The sequence below is a fragment of the Rhinolophus sinicus genome, linkage group LG01, assembly GCF_036562045.2.
Source record: "Rhinolophus sinicus isolate RSC01 linkage group LG01, ASM3656204v1, whole genome shotgun sequence".
Lineage (NCBI taxonomy): Eukaryota > Metazoa > Chordata > Mammalia > Chiroptera > Rhinolophidae > Rhinolophus > Rhinolophus sinicus.
This window is the reverse complement of record NC_133751.1, coordinates 69,680,452-69,698,802: the sequence shown is the minus strand read 5'-3', so window position 1 is coordinate 69,698,802 and position 18,351 is coordinate 69,680,452. Positions and strand designations below refer to the sequence as shown.

General features: G+C 42.3%; 1 protein-coding gene across 1 annotated transcript in view; it reads left to right on the top strand.

Moving 5' to 3' along the window:
* LG01H3orf52 (linkage group 01 C3orf52 homolog) overlaps positions 1-16,414 on the top strand; it is a 32,056-nt gene extending 15,642 nt beyond the window's left edge. The window contains exons 3-6 of the mRNA XM_019715194.2: positions 1,202-1,329; positions 6,899-6,969; positions 10,586-10,767; positions 14,933-16,414. Coding sequence (XP_019570753.2) covers positions 1,202-1,329; positions 6,899-6,969; positions 10,586-10,767; positions 14,933-14,937 — 386 coding nt within the window. The 3' untranslated portion in view covers positions 14,938-16,414. The remainder of the gene's footprint in view (positions 1-1,201; positions 1,330-6,898; positions 6,970-10,585; positions 10,768-14,932) is intronic.
* The last annotated feature ends 1,937 nt before the right edge of the window (positions 16,415-18,351 follow it).

The window sequence follows — 18,351 nt, the reverse complement described above, 5'->3', positions numbered from 1 at the left end:
AACATAAGTCACGTTGTTTGTGCAAACAGTTAAGGAACATGTGAGCCACTTTTGTCAGGGAATGGTGGGAACCCTCCAGGGGCCACCCTAAGAGGACTTGCTAACCTGGCAGTCTCAGTCCTCTGTTAACTTTTCTGTGCATATTTCCTTGTTCCTCATGCCTCACATTTCCAGACTTTCTCAGGGAATAGGTACCAGGATTCTCACTTCTTTTCACCTGCTCTTTCATCATAAACCCTGAATTGATTCCACTATGGCCTTTTCAAAGTCCAGGAAAAGAAGCTGATGATATTATCAGTTGGGATTTGAAAAAGTCTAGGGCAACACAAACACCTGGTTCTGGACACCCACACCATTTTCAGGGCCAGATAGGTGGCTTTTGCGTGGGCCCAGCCGGTGAGGCCTAGGTGGAGCTTGGAGCATAATTAGTACCATGCGTGCCAGCTTCTAGCTCTTGGCTCTTGACTTTGTGTGTTTTTCTTTGAGATCTAACTGCATAAAAATCAGTTAGCTCACAGTGATTAGAACGCAAGTAGCCACACAGAGCTCATTGTCCCAGGAATGGAAGCCTGTGTGCCCTGAGGCTCTGAGTGCTCTGGTTTCCTTTCTGCAAACAGAGTGGGTCAACATTCCTCATCTGTGCGATATACACTAGAGTGATGACTTCATGCCCATCCTGTGTCTCCCTGGGAGATTTCAAGTTGTGGGCTCACACGCTCCTATTCTAGTTCCCCTCTGTTCTGGTCGATGATGTCACCTCCTCATCAAGTACACACAACTGAAGGTGATTCTTTGCTCCCACACTCTATCCCCCATCACTCATTGTTCACCCCCACCCGCAGACTGTCCCCCATCACCTGCCTTGACACCATGTGTACATAGCTAAGCTGCAGGTTTAGTTTAACAAACAAATTCATGTTCTTCCCACTCCTTCCTGCTGGCCCTCCTCCCAGTCTGTATTCAATAGAATCTGAGACCACTTATGAGGTAAAATAAACGTTTTATCATGATGGAGGCAAGACCTTCTTTTTGTTCAATCTTACTGAGGGGGAAAAGCATTTCTGTTCTTACTTGCTTACTGTTGACAGGCTTTATCCTTGAAGAGTACTCAATTTTTTTTTAAAGTGCAGCAGCCAATGGATTGATTAGTTTATGCATGTGTTTACTTTTACTTTTTTCCCCCACCCTCCACTCTCTTTAGTAACTTACATCGATGAAGATGAAAATGAAATACTTGAGTTATCATCAAATAAAACATTCTTGGTCATGCTGAAGATTCCAGAGGAGTGTGTTGCTGAAGAGGAATTGTCTCACCTGCTCAAGAAGAGGGTAATGACACCTTATGCATTGTTTTCTTAACATTAGAGTATGGATTCTGCTACAACAGGTGGCATTGAACTACAGAGTAAGTAGTTTCAGGCTTGAATTCTTTGTCTGGATTTTGGCAGAAATGGATGCTTAGAAATGGGTTTTCCGTCATGCAAAAGCAGAGGGAAGAACCCTGGCCTTCAGTGAAATGCATCCTGGAGGAGAGTGTTCTGTTTCCTTACTCTGCTCTATTTGATTTAACTTGTGGTTTCATTGAGGACCCTCTACCAAGTGCCAGGGCCACAAAGTCTGTGCCCTTAGTAGGGGCTCAGAGTCCAAGTAAAAGAAGAAATTAAATAGTTATCAAACAGTGTGATATGTCCTGTTGTTGAGATATGTGCAGTGTGTTTTACAACCACAAAGGAGGGGGATCTTGACTACCTGAGGTGGAATGGAGGTGATACTCAGGATGAGTCTTGAAATATGAGGTGGAATGTTCTAGATGAAAGAGCAGCAGACATTACGGCATCTGCACATCGGTGTCCTGTCCTATGGCCTCCGCATGCTGTGTGGTGGGGATTTGCAGACATGAGGCTGAACAGCAAGGGAGGGTCAGACCATGAAGGTCTTCCTGCTCTTTGGCAAGGCACTGAAAGATTTTAATCTGCAGGTAGACATGGTCAACTATTCATTTTAGCCTTTCTGTGTAATGGTGGAAAAACACTGGAGGTAGAGTGTTTAGTTAGAAGGTGTTGCAGTAGTCCAGGTAACAAATGGTGGGGGGGCAGAGAGGTCTTGAACCAGGGCAATGTCAGGGTGATATGGAAGACTCAAGTGAGATTTAAGAAGTCTTCTCTCTCAACTGGACTTAATGGCTTATTGGGTGTGGGAATGAAGGAAAGCATGACTCCAGGTCCAGTGTTGGGTGGCCATGTGGATGGAAGATGGCATCATTCTTGGAGTGGGAAATTCAGGGGATTGAGCCGTCTGTGCAATATGGGGGCTCTGCATCCAGACTGTGAGGGTTGTTGGGGCAATCCTGGTCATCTTGTCAAAGACAGGGTGGTTCACAGCCAGACACAGGAAAGATTTTGATAAGAAAGTCTAAACAAGACCAGCTTGCTGTCCATTGCACTCTGCTTTGCTGTGATGGGTCGAATGGGGTGAGTCCTCTTCATCTGGCTTCCATTTGATTCCTACCAAAGCTCCTGAGGGAGGTGATTCCGTCTCGATCATCCCAGAGTCAGTTCTGTGTACTCAAGTGCCTGACATTTGATTGCTCCTTGGATCACAGGAGTTTGTACTCTGGGATGATTATTCTGTTTTCTCTTCCTCCTTGTTTTCCTTGTTTATGTCTTATCTGCCATTCCCTTTTCCTCCTTTCCTTCCACCTGCTTCCAGAGCAAGTTGCTGAGTGAAGAGCCTTTTGCTGCTTTCCTGTTGGTTGCTTTTTTAAATTGAGGGGTTTTGAATTTGATGAGTGGAAATGAAATGAATCAGCAAACACACATGTCACAGACTGGACTCTCTATGTCAAAGGCAAATGGATGTTAGTCATTCACCTGAGAGCCATATCTCTCACGCAGAGCCAGACACGACCAGATTCTACAGGTATTTTTGGCTCATCACTTTGTAGTGGCAAAGGAACAGGGACTGGCCGTGATTCCTCGGGCAAGTTCACAGGCCTCTGAGCTGGTTCCTCCTCTGATCAATGGAAATCACTGCCCTTTCCCAGTATTCCCACAGGTGCGTGTGAAATGCATGTAAAGAACTTTGTAAAATATTTTTTTAAAATTATCCAATTTATAGATGATAAAAGGCACAGTGAAGTAAAAAGACTCCTGCCCCTGGCTTTCCAACCAAATATGTTCAGGAACAAAATTAGGGAACTTAGAGATATTACTGTTCTATTGTCAGGTCAAGAACCCCTTTCCTCCAGCTAGGCCAGTCTCCAGAAGTTTCTGCATATGGAAGTAAATGGGAGTGAATATTGGAACACTGTGCCCTCTCTTTTGCTTTATTGTCTTGCTTTTGTAAACACAGTTTTCCTGGCCCCTCTCATATCTCATTGTCAGAGTGTTCTTCCCTTAGGGTTGGGGCTGTTACTCTGCATTACCTCAGCTCATGTGCTTGATGGAGGAGCTAAGGATGGCACCTCTGATAACCTGGGGAAGGTATCGCTCTTATTCTGGAAGCTGGTTTCTAATTAGCTACTATGCCCGACTGATAATCAGCTCACGGGCTCCTAGCTCAGTCTTTACACAGCCTTGTAGGCACAGTATGGGAGATACCAGAACAAGGGGTGAGGAGGACCCCTGTTTCACTTCTTTGGGCCCACAGTAGATAGTGTGCTTAATGGCTCCCAAATATACAAACATATCCTAATTATAGCATGGGACCATGCCACCAAAAATAATCTTCAAGTGATCTAGTATAACACACTATCTCAACTTAAAATTTTAACTTGAATTTTTTTTTTTTTTTTTATGAGAGCCTACACAGTGCTTGACCCAACAATTAATAAAGGAAGGAAGGGAGGGAGGGAACAGAGCAGGCTGGAAGGAAGGTGTTGAATAAGAATGTCCAAACCTGAAGAGACTATTTATGGTTTATTTAAGCAAAACTGACAACATGCCAGGAAGCAAGATCTCAAATGATCCTGAGAATGACAGTTTTGCAGTTAATTTTATAACTTTGGAATTAAGGAAGGAACATAAGGAAGATTACATGAGGGTGGGAGAAAGCAAGGCAGGATAATCTCTGTGTTTGAGTTATAGGATAGTTAACAAGATTATGTGCTCCTTTGTGGGTGGTTTTACCTCCAAGAGGTCTGAAAAACATTATTCTGACATTTCAAAGAAGTGTTAAGCTAGATGCACAAAAACAATGGACAGGGCTTGGTTAGGGCGAAGATAAACCTTTACTAAAGAAGTTATATGCTTTGGTGTGACTACTCACCAGGACCTGCCCAGTTAGGAATTTATGATAGATCATTCTGTGAGGTTACTTTTGGTTACAGATATATTACAGAGCTGCTTTTTTGTCCACAAAGGTCAGATATGACCACCACCATAAGAAGCTCAACCTAAAAGGAAGAGAGAATTACTACTACTACTACTATTACTACTACTACTTGAAAAAAATCCCATCTATAGCATCCTCATCCTTCTCCCTGTCAATTTGACCAGCCCTGTGAAAGCCTTCTTCCTATTTTCGAAGTTTTCCAAGTGTCTAGTGGCAACATTCTTTTCTCTGGAGCTCAAAAACTATAAGATGACCCAGTCATATTTTCCCAAAGTTCTTATCACTTTATGCTTCTTTCTTTCTTGATATCCAGAAGGAAACACTTTCCTTCCTTGCTTTATCCTCGCTAGATAGTGTGGTAACATGCAAAGAAGCTGGGTTTTGGTGTCTGTAACGCCTAGGATTGAATTATTTACTAGCAGAGTGACCTTGGGCAGGTTTTATAACCTCTCGGAATGCTGTCTTTTTTACCAGTAAAAAAGGGAGAAATGGTTAGTAATGCCTGTTATGTCAGGTTCTTAAAAAGATTGCAGCAATAATGACAAGATTCTAGGGGTATAGTCTATAGGTTCTCTGATCTTTGCGCCCTACCTTTGAGAGATTGAATTGTCACCAGGAGAATTAAGTGGGAACGCAGCCTCCTTGAGATTCCTTTGAGTGGGAACCAAGATAGGCAGAGTTCCCCTCAGAGTACTGCTTTTTGTTACATTCTGCTGCTTGCTGCTGGATAAAGTAATGGACTCTGAGCCATAATGGGTGCAGCTGGACACACTGGTCTCAGCACAAGGGTGACATTGGATACTGGTCAGATTTCTATGACAATGTCTGGGCTGAGGCTTCAGGTTGGGCAGGAGAGGGTCTGGCTGGGCTCCCAGAGGCCTGGCTATGGGCTCATTCCAGCCCTAGAGTGCATCCAGGCTGTAACCAGATCCCAGAGCAGTTCTCTTGATTTATGCTAGAACCTATCTGCTAAAGAACAAGGCATTTAACCTTAAAATATACATTTAAAAGAAATGTAGCATAGGCATGTTCTCTCAAGTACTGCTAGGTTAGGATTCACATCTCTGAAACATGATGAAACGACTAATCAAAGACTGAGAGGAGATATTTGTAACGTAAAACCAACAGCTAGTATCCAGAATATAACACCAATCGTTCGAGATAGATAAGAAAAAGACAGCCCAAGAAAAGACGGGAACTAACAGGCAATTCAAAGGTGAGAAACCCCAAAGAGTTAGTAAACACATGAAAAGATACTCAACCTCACTAGTAAGCAAGACAAAGCAAATTAAACCAATGTGAAACACAAGGTTATACCCCTCAAAAATCTGAAAATCAGGTAACACTACTAAGTGCCAGCAAGGCTGTGGGAAATGGACCGGTTGTACATTGCTAGGAGGAGAATAAGGTGGAGAGCAATTTGGCAAGACTTATTGCAGTTGAAGATGGACCTGCTTGTGGACCCAGCAGATCCATTTCTTGGCATGTACCTAAGGGACACTCAAACATGTAGAGAAGACAGGCACAGAGATAGTCAAGGATGGTAACTTCCGCATAGTTTATAATAGGAGAAAACTGGAAACAATGCACATGGCCATCAGTAGGGGAATGGAAAAGTTGGTACAATTGCTTAATTTAATTATTCTATGCAGGAGTTAGGACTTAGCGTGAACGAGCCCTATCTACATGTATCATTATGAGTAAATCTCAAACATAATTTTGAATGCAAAAAAGCAAGTCTTAGAAGATTATGGTACTTTTTATTTGAATAAAAACACAAATTAAGTCATGTATTATTATGATTACACAAGAAAGTATTACATTTATAAAAACGTGCATGAAAAGGATACATTCCAGCTTCAGGACAGTAACTAGCCCTAGGGGCGGGAAGGAGGGAAACCAAGAATCATGTGAAGGAGTAGCTTTAGCTTTGTTTTATTTCTTAAAATAAAAGGGTTGAACTGGAATTGGTAAAATCTGAAGGCCTGAAACACAGGTGTCCTTATTTTTTGTGATGGCAATATTTCAGGCATAAAATAAGAACTGCATATCTTTGCAATTATAGACCAGCCCCACTTGGTCCCATTTTTCAGGGGAAAGGGCTGCCATACCTGTGGTTTACCGTGGCTGTTTCTCCTTGCAATGAGATAAAGGAGAGAAGAGCCCTGGTCCAGTGACGTGCCAGGCCCCGAGGGGCCCGTTCTACAGTCTTCCCAGCCACTGCGGTGTTCGCTCCTTCCCATGTTCCTTGGGGTCTGTGTGGGCTCAGGTTGTTGACCCCTCGCACCGTTAAGGCCACAAGATGTCAGCACAGCCTATGGGATGTTGAAAATCCTGGTCTCATCACTTGATCCTTATAAATGAGGTTCTTTTGAGTTTCAATTTGAATTTTGATTGGTACTAAGTCCTCCCCTTTCTATTTTTTGACCCAGGCTCTCTGGATAAGGTAATTTCTAGCAAGCATGGAATATTCTTTGTCTAGGAGTAGTGATGCTTTGTCAGGTGACATACACCACGATCTGGCAGTAATGTATGGGGTTGTTTCACTTGTTCCTGTTTGTTTCAGCTCACAGATGTGTACAGTTCATCCCCGTCTCTGAATCGTTATTTTACGTCAGTGGAAATCGTGGACTTCAGGTAAGAATGTGGAACATTACACGTTGGTCTTTTTCTCTGGAAAGTGACACCCATCACCATTTTATACCTAGAAGGACTTCCAGAGTCCCAAAGCACGAAGGGAACCAATGATAGAATCATAGAGTTTGGTGCTGGGTGGGTCTTTGGACACCAACTAGCTCAACTCCCTTATTTTACCAAGAAGAAAAATGAAGCCCAGATTAATGAGATGACTCAACAAGGTCACGTGGAAGAGAGGAAAAGCCAGTCTCAGGTAGACCATGCCTGTTTAACAACAGATACTCAAATGAGCTAATGGTCAAAATAGAAACAGATCTCAGACAGTGATGTGATGGAAATGATAGAATACATGTATTGGATTTTTTTTATTTTAAATTTATTGGGGTCATGTATTGGATTTTGAGAAACGCAAGTAGTACAGGGGTCTATATTCCTTGTATAATATTAAAAAATATACATATATACTACAGGAAAAGTCTACCTTCTGACCCACCCCACCCTCCTACCCCTGGACAATGTATGTGCCAATCAATTCCACACACATAGTGAATTACACTCTCTGTTCAAAATGAACAGCCATCAATAGTTTGGTGTTATTTCTTCTATACATGCATTTACCATATATACTTTATATACTATACATGTATAGCATATACACACACATTTAAAAAGATTTCCTTGTGATCTTTAATATTTTTGTCTATATCAGTAGAAACTTATGTAAAAGGGTGTATGTGTATAGAGGAGTTATTTAATTATCCTTTATATATTGTTAGGAGAAGATTTACATGGCTAAGCTTTCTTATCTACTATTCCTAAGATATCCCTGGAATGTGAGGATCAAAGGCAATATTATATTGAGGTCCCCCCTTTCAAACCATACATTTTCTAAACCATAACATGAGTGTACCTGGGAAGGGAAGCATGTAACATAAGTGGTAGCACAACAGGGTAGGACCAATGTGGACCTGAAGTCTGAAAATGCATATAATGGCAGGTTGCCTTGGCAACAACACTCACTATCCCTTCTTCTTTATGGATCCCCCTGTGCATGTTACATTAAGGTGACATCTTTGACACTGCTTATTTGAATCATAAACCACTGATATTAAAATGCCAATAGAAAAGGGAGAAATGCATAATCAGACCCAACATGCTTTTCTTCGTGCCCCTGCTCCAACTTGTAATTCGAAGACTGAGACACAGTTGAGAGAGGGAAGAGGTCTGAGCCTGAAGTGTTTTTCCAAGAATCCAGCCATATGGGTCCAGAGGAGTGGGATTGCCTAATGGGTTGGGGTAGACATTGGGGAAAAATACCATCAGAAAACTGAGTAAAACATGGCTAGAATCTGAACACAATGTTAGAGAATCTGCTTTTAAAAGTAATTGGGAAGAAAAACCCAAGGGTTTCAGTATTTTGGGTAAAGAAATTCTGTCAGGGAAACATTTTTGTTTCATTAAAAAAAAAACAAACCAGGCAGAGTCTCAACAATGTTGAATTGAGAAACAGAAGCCTTTGCCTCTGAAAGGCTGTGGCTGCACGTGAACAGGAGACAGACACATGCCTGGCAGACATTTGTGCCTACAGGGGGATCCTGACCTCAGTCCTGGACCAGCCCAACAGGAACCTGGGAAAATGCCCATTGCTTCTTCAGCTGTGGGACCGACCCACTCTAGGGGTGGGCAGCTGAGGCAAAGCCCACAGGGTGCTTCCCTGAAAATCCCTCTTCTTCCCTCAGAATTCAGCCCTATGTAAATTCACCCCGTGATCTGACTTGTTGGGATGAGAATAGCCAGGCTGGGTTACCCTAATCATTCACCAATCCTCTCATTCAGCTTCTGGCCTGGTCTTCTGAAAGGCAGCCTCTGGTCCTTTCCATAAGCTGACCGCAAGCCTTGCCCATGGGAGTGCAGGGTAGCTGCTTGTCAAAATATTTACTATCATTAGCGGTAATTAGAAGATGGAGCACAGGATACACCACCTGCCAACTAGAGTAGCTGGCTTAGGGTTTGAAAGTTCATTTGTCAGCTTGCCTTTAGAGGTGTCCTTGAAATTTTCAGTTTCTCCAGAATCCATAGTGTATATTATTCATTTGAACCACAGGGTTTGGCACACTTCTTCGTTGTAGAGTTTATAAACTGAACTGTCAGCCACATTAATGTAAAAGTGTTGGCCTATGTGACTTCTGGCCACAAGAGGGCGCTCTTTGCCGGTCTTTAGCAGAGGCAAAGTTCACTACTGGGACTGTCTATAAAACTTGCTTCAGGGTGAGAGTCTCAGATGTGGCCACGTCCTAATTGTTTTATTGCTAGCTCTTAATCTGGGCCTTCTTGAACCAAAGTAAATAGTATAATCGTGAAAAATCTAAATGTTGAGGTAGCATTTAACAAATGGCATAAGCCACTAATTAACTAAGGATAGCCCTATGATTATTCTAATTTTGGAAATGGGAAAAATATGTTCTAGGAAGATATTTCTAGATCTCCTTTTCCTTAGGTTCCCTTCCTGAGAGTTGCAAAGCTGGGAGCCTCAGGAGTGGAAATGGGACAGAACAAGCTTCTCACTTTGGGGACAAACGGGGGAGGTGTGGTTTGCTGCTGGTACGCGGAGCAGTTTGTGGGAGAGCAGTTCTGCCCCCTGGTGACGGCAGAAAGTTCTGGACCCTACCTAAAACATTTTTATAGCTTAAATAATGAGCTGACTAAACTGAGTAGCTTTGACTAATGTGTACTTGTCGGGCAGGGGGAGGGTGTAGTGTGAGAATCGGAGAAAGAATACAGGAGAACAGGGCTTTCCTGGTCTGCCTTGGGGGGTAAAAGGCGGGTATTGGGGCAGACAATGTGCTAGCCCTTGGAGCTTCCTTCACAATAGCTGGGTCACGTCTCTCCCTCTGATGGCCTCTCTCGCTGGAGTCCTGGGAGATGGGGTCTAGGTGGAGGGAGACGTTAGGATCACCTAAACGTTTAATGGTGGACCTATGGAAAAGGATTCTTCTGGGACAGCACACTCTTCCAGGGTAGTACATCCTTTGCTGTTTTGTACTTGGAAGAACATGCAGAGCTAAAGAAATGTTATTGCTAAGACTGATTTCCTGAGTTGCAGTACAATTCTGTTGTATGTTTGTTTGTTTTTTTAATTATTTATTTATTTATTTATTTATTTAAGTCAAGTTGTCCTTTCAATCTTAGTTGTGGAGAATGCTGTTCAGCTTCAAGTTGTTGTCCTTTTAGTCTTAGTTGTGGAGGGCGCAGCTCAGCTCCAGGTCCAGTTGCCGTTGCTAGTTGCAGGGGGCACAGCCCACCATCCCTTGCGGGAGTCGAGGAATTGAACCGGCAACCTTGTGGTTGAGAGCCCGCGCTCCAACCAACAACTGAGCCATCCGGGAGGCAGCTCAGCTCAAGGTGCGGTGTTCAATCTTAGTTGCAGGGGGCAGAGCCCATCATCCCTTGCGGGACTCGAGGAATTGAACTGACAACCTTGTGGTTGAGAGCCCACTGGCCCATGTGGGAATCGAACCGGCAGCCTTTGGAGTTAGGAGCAAGGAGCTCTAACCGCCTGAGCCACCGGGACGGCCCTGTTGTATGTTTTAATGTCTCTGTTTGGTTTGCCTTTCAGTGGTGAAAATGCCACCGTAACCTACCACCTACAGTTTGGGGTTCCATCAGGAGATGACAGTTTTATGAAGTATATGATGAGTGAGGAGTTGGTGCTGGGCATTTTGCTGCAGGATTTCCATGATCAGAACATGCCTGGTTGTGAGACTCTGGGGCTTGGTCCAGAGTCCCTCTTGCTCTATGGTAAGTCAAGCAAGTCAAGAAGACAGAGCTGTGACGGTAAACATGTGAACCAGATTGGGGACAGATGGTTTGGGATGATTTCTGTGCAGGTGATGTTCCAGCCCTCCATGAGCAGACAGAGTAGTTGGGGGAAAAAATCATGGAAAAAAATAATTAAACTATAAAGATGAGGATTGTTAAATGTTTTCTTGTTGTAGAACACCCACATTCTAAGCCCCATATCCCATTTTGTAATATCATTATTACAGGCACACCTCATTTTATTGCGCTTCGCTGCACTGTGCTTAACAGAGGTTGCATATTTTACAAATTGAAGGCAAGACCCTCCACCAGCAAAAAGATTATGACTCGCTTTATTGCGATTCTCGCTTTATTGTGGTGGGCTGGAACCCAACACATGATATCTCTGAGGTATGACTGTAACCTTCATGAAAAAACCATGTTTTCACAAATGAAGTCAGTATTGAAGAATTTGAAATGAACAAGATAGCTAAATCAGTGAAAGATTATCTCAGTGTAGGAACCTATCTCTTTTTTTTTGTGGAAGGCCTCTGAGTCCCTTGAGAAATTAACAGAGGGACATAAAAAAGCAAATTAGTCTCTTTCCTTAGAAAACTACCACAGCTTTTTAAATGTCCTTTGGCCTTTATTTTCCATCTCTTCTTATTTCCCACTTCTGATTCCTCCTTTGGAGACGCATTGGCTCTTGCTAGCTCATAATGCTAACATTCTTGGATATTTTATTTTCTCATCCACAATCCATCAGAAACACTCTCTGCACGTTAGTAGTAGGAAATACTAGTTGAAAAAATGACAAAGGGAAATGTGCTTAGTGCCAGGCACAGTGCCAGCAGCCTAGAATCAGAAGAGCAGAACAGAGATTACTCGTATAATATAAAGCACACATGTCACTACAAAGCGCCAGAAGAGGCATTTATTATGATGACATTTATTTTTTGATGATGGGAGGTGAGAGTAGACTAATCTCAGCCTAAGAAAGCAGAACATTATATAAAGTGCTTTCTAAAGTTTTCTTTTCCCCAAATGAATAGAAAGAATGACATTCAGCAGACCAAATTTTAGCTTACTTGGGAAAGTCTCATAAATGAAGTTTCCTCACAGAAGGATCTGAATAAATAAAGTGTGTCTGTGGGCCAGGAAGATGGCATACAGGTATGGAGTGAGGGCGTTATGCTTCCTCCATAATAATTTTAAAAAGAAAGAAAATATCCTATGACCCCCTCCTGTGTAAAGAGATGACAGAAGGGAGGTCTGCTCTGCACGAGACGTGTGTGGTGGTGCTGCTGTGATGTGATGGGTTGTGATTTTCTGAGCCTCCTTTTGTAATATTGTGGTTACCAGCTCTTTCCAAATGTAGGTTAGGGAGGTGGAAGGAGGGTGAGAAAAGGTTTACGAGGCTTATGAGGTTGGGAGGTCCACACAGAGTATGATTAAGGACAGGTTGCTTGTGAGGCCTGAGGAGAACTCAGAGGAGACTTTGAACTCAGCCAAACAGCCTCAGAGACATTTCCCCAAGTACAGATCTGCCTCAGGCCCTGGGAATGCAGCCTGAGCTAAACAGTTGCTCCTCAGGAGATTGTATCTTTATCTCCGACATTTCTTCTAGGGGACAGGTTGTGCCCCCACATCCACTTTCCAGAGCATGCCTGTGCAGTATTTGAGCCATTTGATAGTTTCAGGAATATGAGTATCTGTTACCTCTTAAATGAAGGGGTAGATAGCGACCATTTGCAAAGTGAGGAAGGAAGAAGAGATGGCAGGCAGGCCAAGATAGGGGACAAGCTCAGGGGCAGACTCCCAACAAAGGGAAGAGATGACTGTGGCAGGGATAGGCGGAAGTCCCTGGGAGGGACCGAGTGAGGCCCAGTCTGTTCTTAGGCCAGTTCCCCATGTTCATATGCGCGGTGGGTTTGGCAGGCTACCCCCACCCACTTCCTGTAATGAGTCGGGCAACTAGTTTCCCACTAAATAATGTTCTAATTCATCAAAGAGCAGAAATTCTTAAAATTGTTGGGTTCCTTCACAACCAAGATCAACACAAGACGACCTCACAAAACAAAAAATCATTGGGTTTGTATGTCCCTTAGAGAATTTGAACCTTCTCCCCAGAAAAAAAAGAACATTGTCCTCCTCCTATGCAAAATTTTACAATTCCAGGGTTCCAAGCATTCCCTGAGGCCAGACTGTGGTTCCTTTGGGGCTCATATGTGTGTGCACTTTAGAGTGAGAACCTTAAATTAGACTGTAATTTGGATTCCTGGGATATTATGTGTGTGTGTGTGTAGTTCTCATTTTCTAATTTGGAAATACAATGACTATTTGACCGAGCTGCAGGCATATTTCAATGTCTTATAAAAATAAAACATCCCTTAATATTATAATCAGAGGGAATTTCTTATTTTTAATTTTCTTCCAGTTTTTTTGAGATATGATTGATTTACAACACTGAATTTAAAATGTACAGCATGACTTGACACACACATACTGGCAAAATGATTACCCCAGTAAATTCAGTTAGCATCCATCACCTCATATGGTCACTGTTAAATAACAAAAATTCAGCTGGGTAAACTTAAACAGATATAATTACCTTTGTTGAATGATGCATGAATCACTAAGCATCCCATTTAGTAAATAGAGAGGTGCTCCAAAGAGTTGTACAAAATGAAAGGTTTTTATAGGCAGAAAGAGGGTGGGGCAAGGAAGTTATAAGAATGGATGATTTCAGGCAAGGTTACCTTCCCTTAGGAGAAAACTGGGGTTTTCTGGCAGATTTATCAGGCAGATTACCTCAGTAGTGCAGACCAGGAAATTCCAGACTGGTTTAAAATTCCATTCCTGGGAGAGGCTGAAATTGCAGTTAGGTTAGATAGTAAGTCTCTGTGGGGCTTAGCACAAGTGACTTCATTTTGAGTCTGTTGTTTTTTTAACGTTACGTGTTTTTTTTTTATCTTGCGGTAAGAACTTTTAGGATCTACCCTTTTAGCAACTTTCAAATGTACCGTACAGCATTGTTAGCAATAGTCATCATGTTGTATATTACATCCCCAGGACTTATTTATCTTCTGACTGGAAGATTGTACCTTTTGACAACCTTCACCCAAATTACTCCCCACCCACAACCACCAATCTGCTTTTTTTCCTGTGAGTTTTGTTTCTTTAGATTCCGCATATAAGTGAGACCATGTGTTATTTGTCTTTCTCTATATGACTTATTTCACTTAGCAGAATGCCTTCAAAGTTGAAGGAATCTTTTTTTTTAATGGATCATGTCCCCTCCCCACTTCCCCTATCTTTGAACTTCTTCACCTTTATATGGGTAGGGCTTGGGTATAAGGAAGGGAAGTCTGTTTTACAAATGTAAAACAGTGGCTTATTTTGGACCTCGTGAGTTATTTTGGGCACGGGTTAATTATTTTGTACTATTTTCTCTCATGTGAAGGCATCAGTTACCCGTAGTAGACTGAGTGAAAAACAAAGACAAAACTGGACTTACATAAAAGTGAAGAGAAAAAAGCTCAAGGTGGCAAGAACAGTGACTCTTGTTTGCACATTTTTGGGGTAAACTGATGAGCTGGCTGTTGGCGGAGAAGCCAGTGTAGTGTGCGTTCTATCCTTGAAAGGACCATCTGGGGCATTAAGGGAAAACCATTTTGGTTGTTTATAGATTCTTCAGGAAACTTGGAGAGTTTACCCAAAGAGCAGTAATTCCCAGTGAGGGCAAGTTCATACCCCCACCAGGTCAGGCCAGGTCTGCACCATTTCCCTCATCAGAATTTTAATGCAGTGTATTGTCCATCTTTTAAAAACCTGAACGTTTAGAGGTATTTTTTATAGTTAGATTATGACAAAGAATTGAATGTTAAAGTGTCCTCAATATTCAAAAGTCCTCATTAAAATGTTATTTATCATGAATTATACCAAAACAAATGAGCAAACAATATGTTATTTGTCTTTTGAAAAAAGGATTCAAAGTTGTGTGTGTGTGGCCTGTTGACTGAAGAGTAAACTGTTAGGAATTTACAAACATTCCAGTTTTACATGAGTTGATGTTCAAACCCAATAAAGTCAAATAGAAACATAAATGTTTAAAACAATCACGATTTAAGAACTTTAGCACTTTTTGTTTGTATTTTCTTTTCAGAGTGAAGTGGTGGAGGCTGGTCTGTGTCTGAAAGCAGTGCTTCACTGAATTGTGGGATGAAGAGATTCATGCCGTTTTACAGAAAAGATCCTGTGAATTCACACAGAAGGACTAGAAATGACTAGAGGGGTAGACAGGGTGCTTTTTCTCCTGATTCTGCACAGTTATGACGTCCAGCAAAGTTGCACTGGAGAGCTCCAGCCAGTTGCAGTTGTAACAAAGACAGGAAGCCAGATGGGGAAGGGGTGACTGGGCGGCTGGGTGAACCTTGCCTTGTGAGGTTACCGCTATTCTTGAAGCAGTAGCTGCCTCCTTCTGCACATGGACACCTTCTCTTTAGTGCTGGGGTGGCCTTTCAGGAAGAATCCTGCCAACCTGTGCCAGCGGAGAGAGCTCAGGAGAGGCAGGCAGTGAGGTGAGGGAGAATCGGGCTACTTGCTCACTGAAATCCGCTCCCACTCACCATTATATTTAATCTACCTCTAAGCAAGCCTGTGAGGAAAAGGAAGGCACTTTACAAGACGGAAGCAGCATGGTTCTGTGTCTACTGATATGACCTGTACCTCCGTATCTTAGCAACCCATCCATAGGCTTGCTAGGTGGCACATCACCCACCATTACTGTGTTACATACAGCTGCAGAAATAAGATGTGTGTTTCTTAATTACTTTGCATCTCCTCATTTTTCCTGTGACTCCTGAACACCTCTTTTAGAAACATGGTTCCCTGTGAGTTTTGAACACACTGTTATCATTTTGGATAGTTTTTCCATGTATGTTTTCACAGACTTCCATCAGGGAATCATTAAGACGGCTTACCATCTGCTATAGCTGTTACACATTGGCTTTTCATTGTCCAGTGTTAATAGCCTTTCTGTAGGCCTCAGTGCCTTCAGGCATTGATTGTGGGTCTTGTTGAAGATGGTTGTGAAACAAGAAGAACCATTCTCTGAAATAAACAGAAGCTTCATGCCAATTCATTTGCACAGTGGGGGCAATTGTATCGGTCATTTGCAGATAGAGAATTGCCTGTCATGAAGGAACAGAGTATTTGATTTGTTGGGAAAATTGTTTTGCTGGAAATTTTCCAGGAGAAAGAGTTTTGTGGTCCTATAATGAGCTCTCCTTAGCCCCGATATCTCAGTTATTGGCCTGGGGTGGAAGTTAGTATGTGGGCAGCTGTGTATGGGGATGTGCCCGTGTGTGTCTCAGGTAGGTTTGCTTTGAGCTCTTTATGACCCAGGACTCTGGATAATGTGAACTTTGTTTCTTATTTAAGTAGAATATGCATTTATTGTAACTCAGTGTCTCATTTTGAGGATACTAGTTCCTTAAACTAGTGAAACAGGTGAAGTTTCCTTCTTCCTCTTTAGTTTTTACACATCATATGTAGACGTCAGTGTGTTTGTACTTTTTAGAAAATAATGAAGAACTTTAATGGAAAAGGATTTAAAAATATTTACAATAAATTATTGTTGCCTCTGCATTGTTTATTTGTGTTTGCTTCGTTGGCGTTGACTCTCCAGGGCCATGATTTGGGTTGATATTTTCTTGCAGCAAATGGTGTTGGAAGTGATCTTGTCATTTCCCTGAGGGCAGCTTTCTCTATGAGGGAATAAGATTGAATTGGGGTATGCTGGGGTAGGCTGAGTCCTATGCATTCCAGTGGGCAGAGGGCAGGGCCTTTGCTCCACTCACTTCTTCCCAGGTTCCTATCTGGCAGGGCCTGGGGCTGAAAGAAAGGGCTGGTTCATATCAGGGGACACGACTGGGTTTGGTTTTCATCTTCCCTTTGGAAAGCACTAGATGCAAGTACCACTTATAAGTCATAGAACTGTCCTTGGGGTTTACTCTTTGGTCTAGGTGGTATGGAAAAAACTGACCTTTGTGAGTAAAACATTTTGAGGTGTTTGGAAAAAATGGCACTTAAATATACATTGTTCTGCTATCAGAGGTGAATTTATTGGTCATCACACATACCAATGATAAGCATAATGCCTGGTAGATAATGAGGTTTCAACAATTATCTGTGAAATAATTGAAGGATTTGAGAAGGATAGCTGGTCTTTTCTGGAAGTCCTTTAGATATGGACAGAAAGGGTACTACCAGATCAGTGGAACCTACCCCCCAATTCTAACAAAAAAATCTATGCATGTGTCCACTAATTTTTTTGCCTTGCTATTTAACTTAGTTCTATAGACTTGAAAACAAATTTATTGAATTTATTGGGATGACATTGGTTAGTAAAATTATGTAGGTCTCAAGTGTACAATTCTATAATAAATACGTCACCTACATATTGCATTGTGTATTCACCACCCACAGTGAGTTCTCCTTCCATCATCATATTATTTGACCGCCTTTACTGTCTTCTACCATCCCTTACCCCCTTACCCTCTGGTAACCACTAAACTGTCGTCTGTGTCTATGAGTTTTTATTTGTCTTGTTCGTTTGTTGTTTTCAGTTTTATATCCCACACTTGAGTGTGTCCTTCGATAGATGAGTAGATGAAGATGTGGTGTTACATATGTATGAGTACAATGGAATATTACTCGGCCATAAGACAGGATGAAATATTGCCCTTTGTGACAACATGCCTGGATGGATCTATAGACTTTTTAATGATGTGTTTTGCAGAAGGCTATAGGAAACGCCAGTGAAGAAGAAGACAATAACAAAAGAAGCTGCTGGTCTTACACGGAGTCAGGCTCCACACAGATGAAACAAGAAATAACATAAAAAAATAGTCAGATGTTAAAACTAAATAAAGACAAACTATAGGGTTGTGGGTGGTCAGAGGAAAGAGTGGCTAGTACAGTTTAATTGGAGAAGGCTTTGCCTAGGAGTACGATACAAGCTGAACCCTGAAGCAGTGGTGGGATTTCAATAAGCAAGTTTGTGTTGTGTTAGGATGAGGTGCACATTCTCTCCTTTCCCATTTAGCTGTGGACTCTGGACATAGACTCCTGCCCTACTCAGAGTCTGATCAGTGATGAGAAAAATGGGAGAAGTTCTTTAAGTCTTCCCTTCTCTCCTCCCATTACTGTTTGTTTGCTTTCAGATCAGTTAATTCACACTATTATTGCATTGCTGACAGCTGCATCCAGAGACATGCTTTAAATTTTTCTTTGTAATTAGAGATCACATCCTCTCAGAATCAGAATGCAGTCCCCTCCTCTTACAGTTAGGAAACCAAGGTCTGGAGAAGAGGAAGGACAAGCACAGAGTTCCACAGGTTTGGGGAGCAAAGCTCAGCTCACCAGGCAGCCACACACCATCAATGACCTCTCATCCTGATGGGTATCCCAGGGCCATGCTCAGTTCAGGTTTAGCTGATATCTGGGAATCCACGAGGAGCACAAGGGGTGATGGGGGAGGGATGAATTGAAAGGTGTGATTATCTTACTGTAACAGACTCT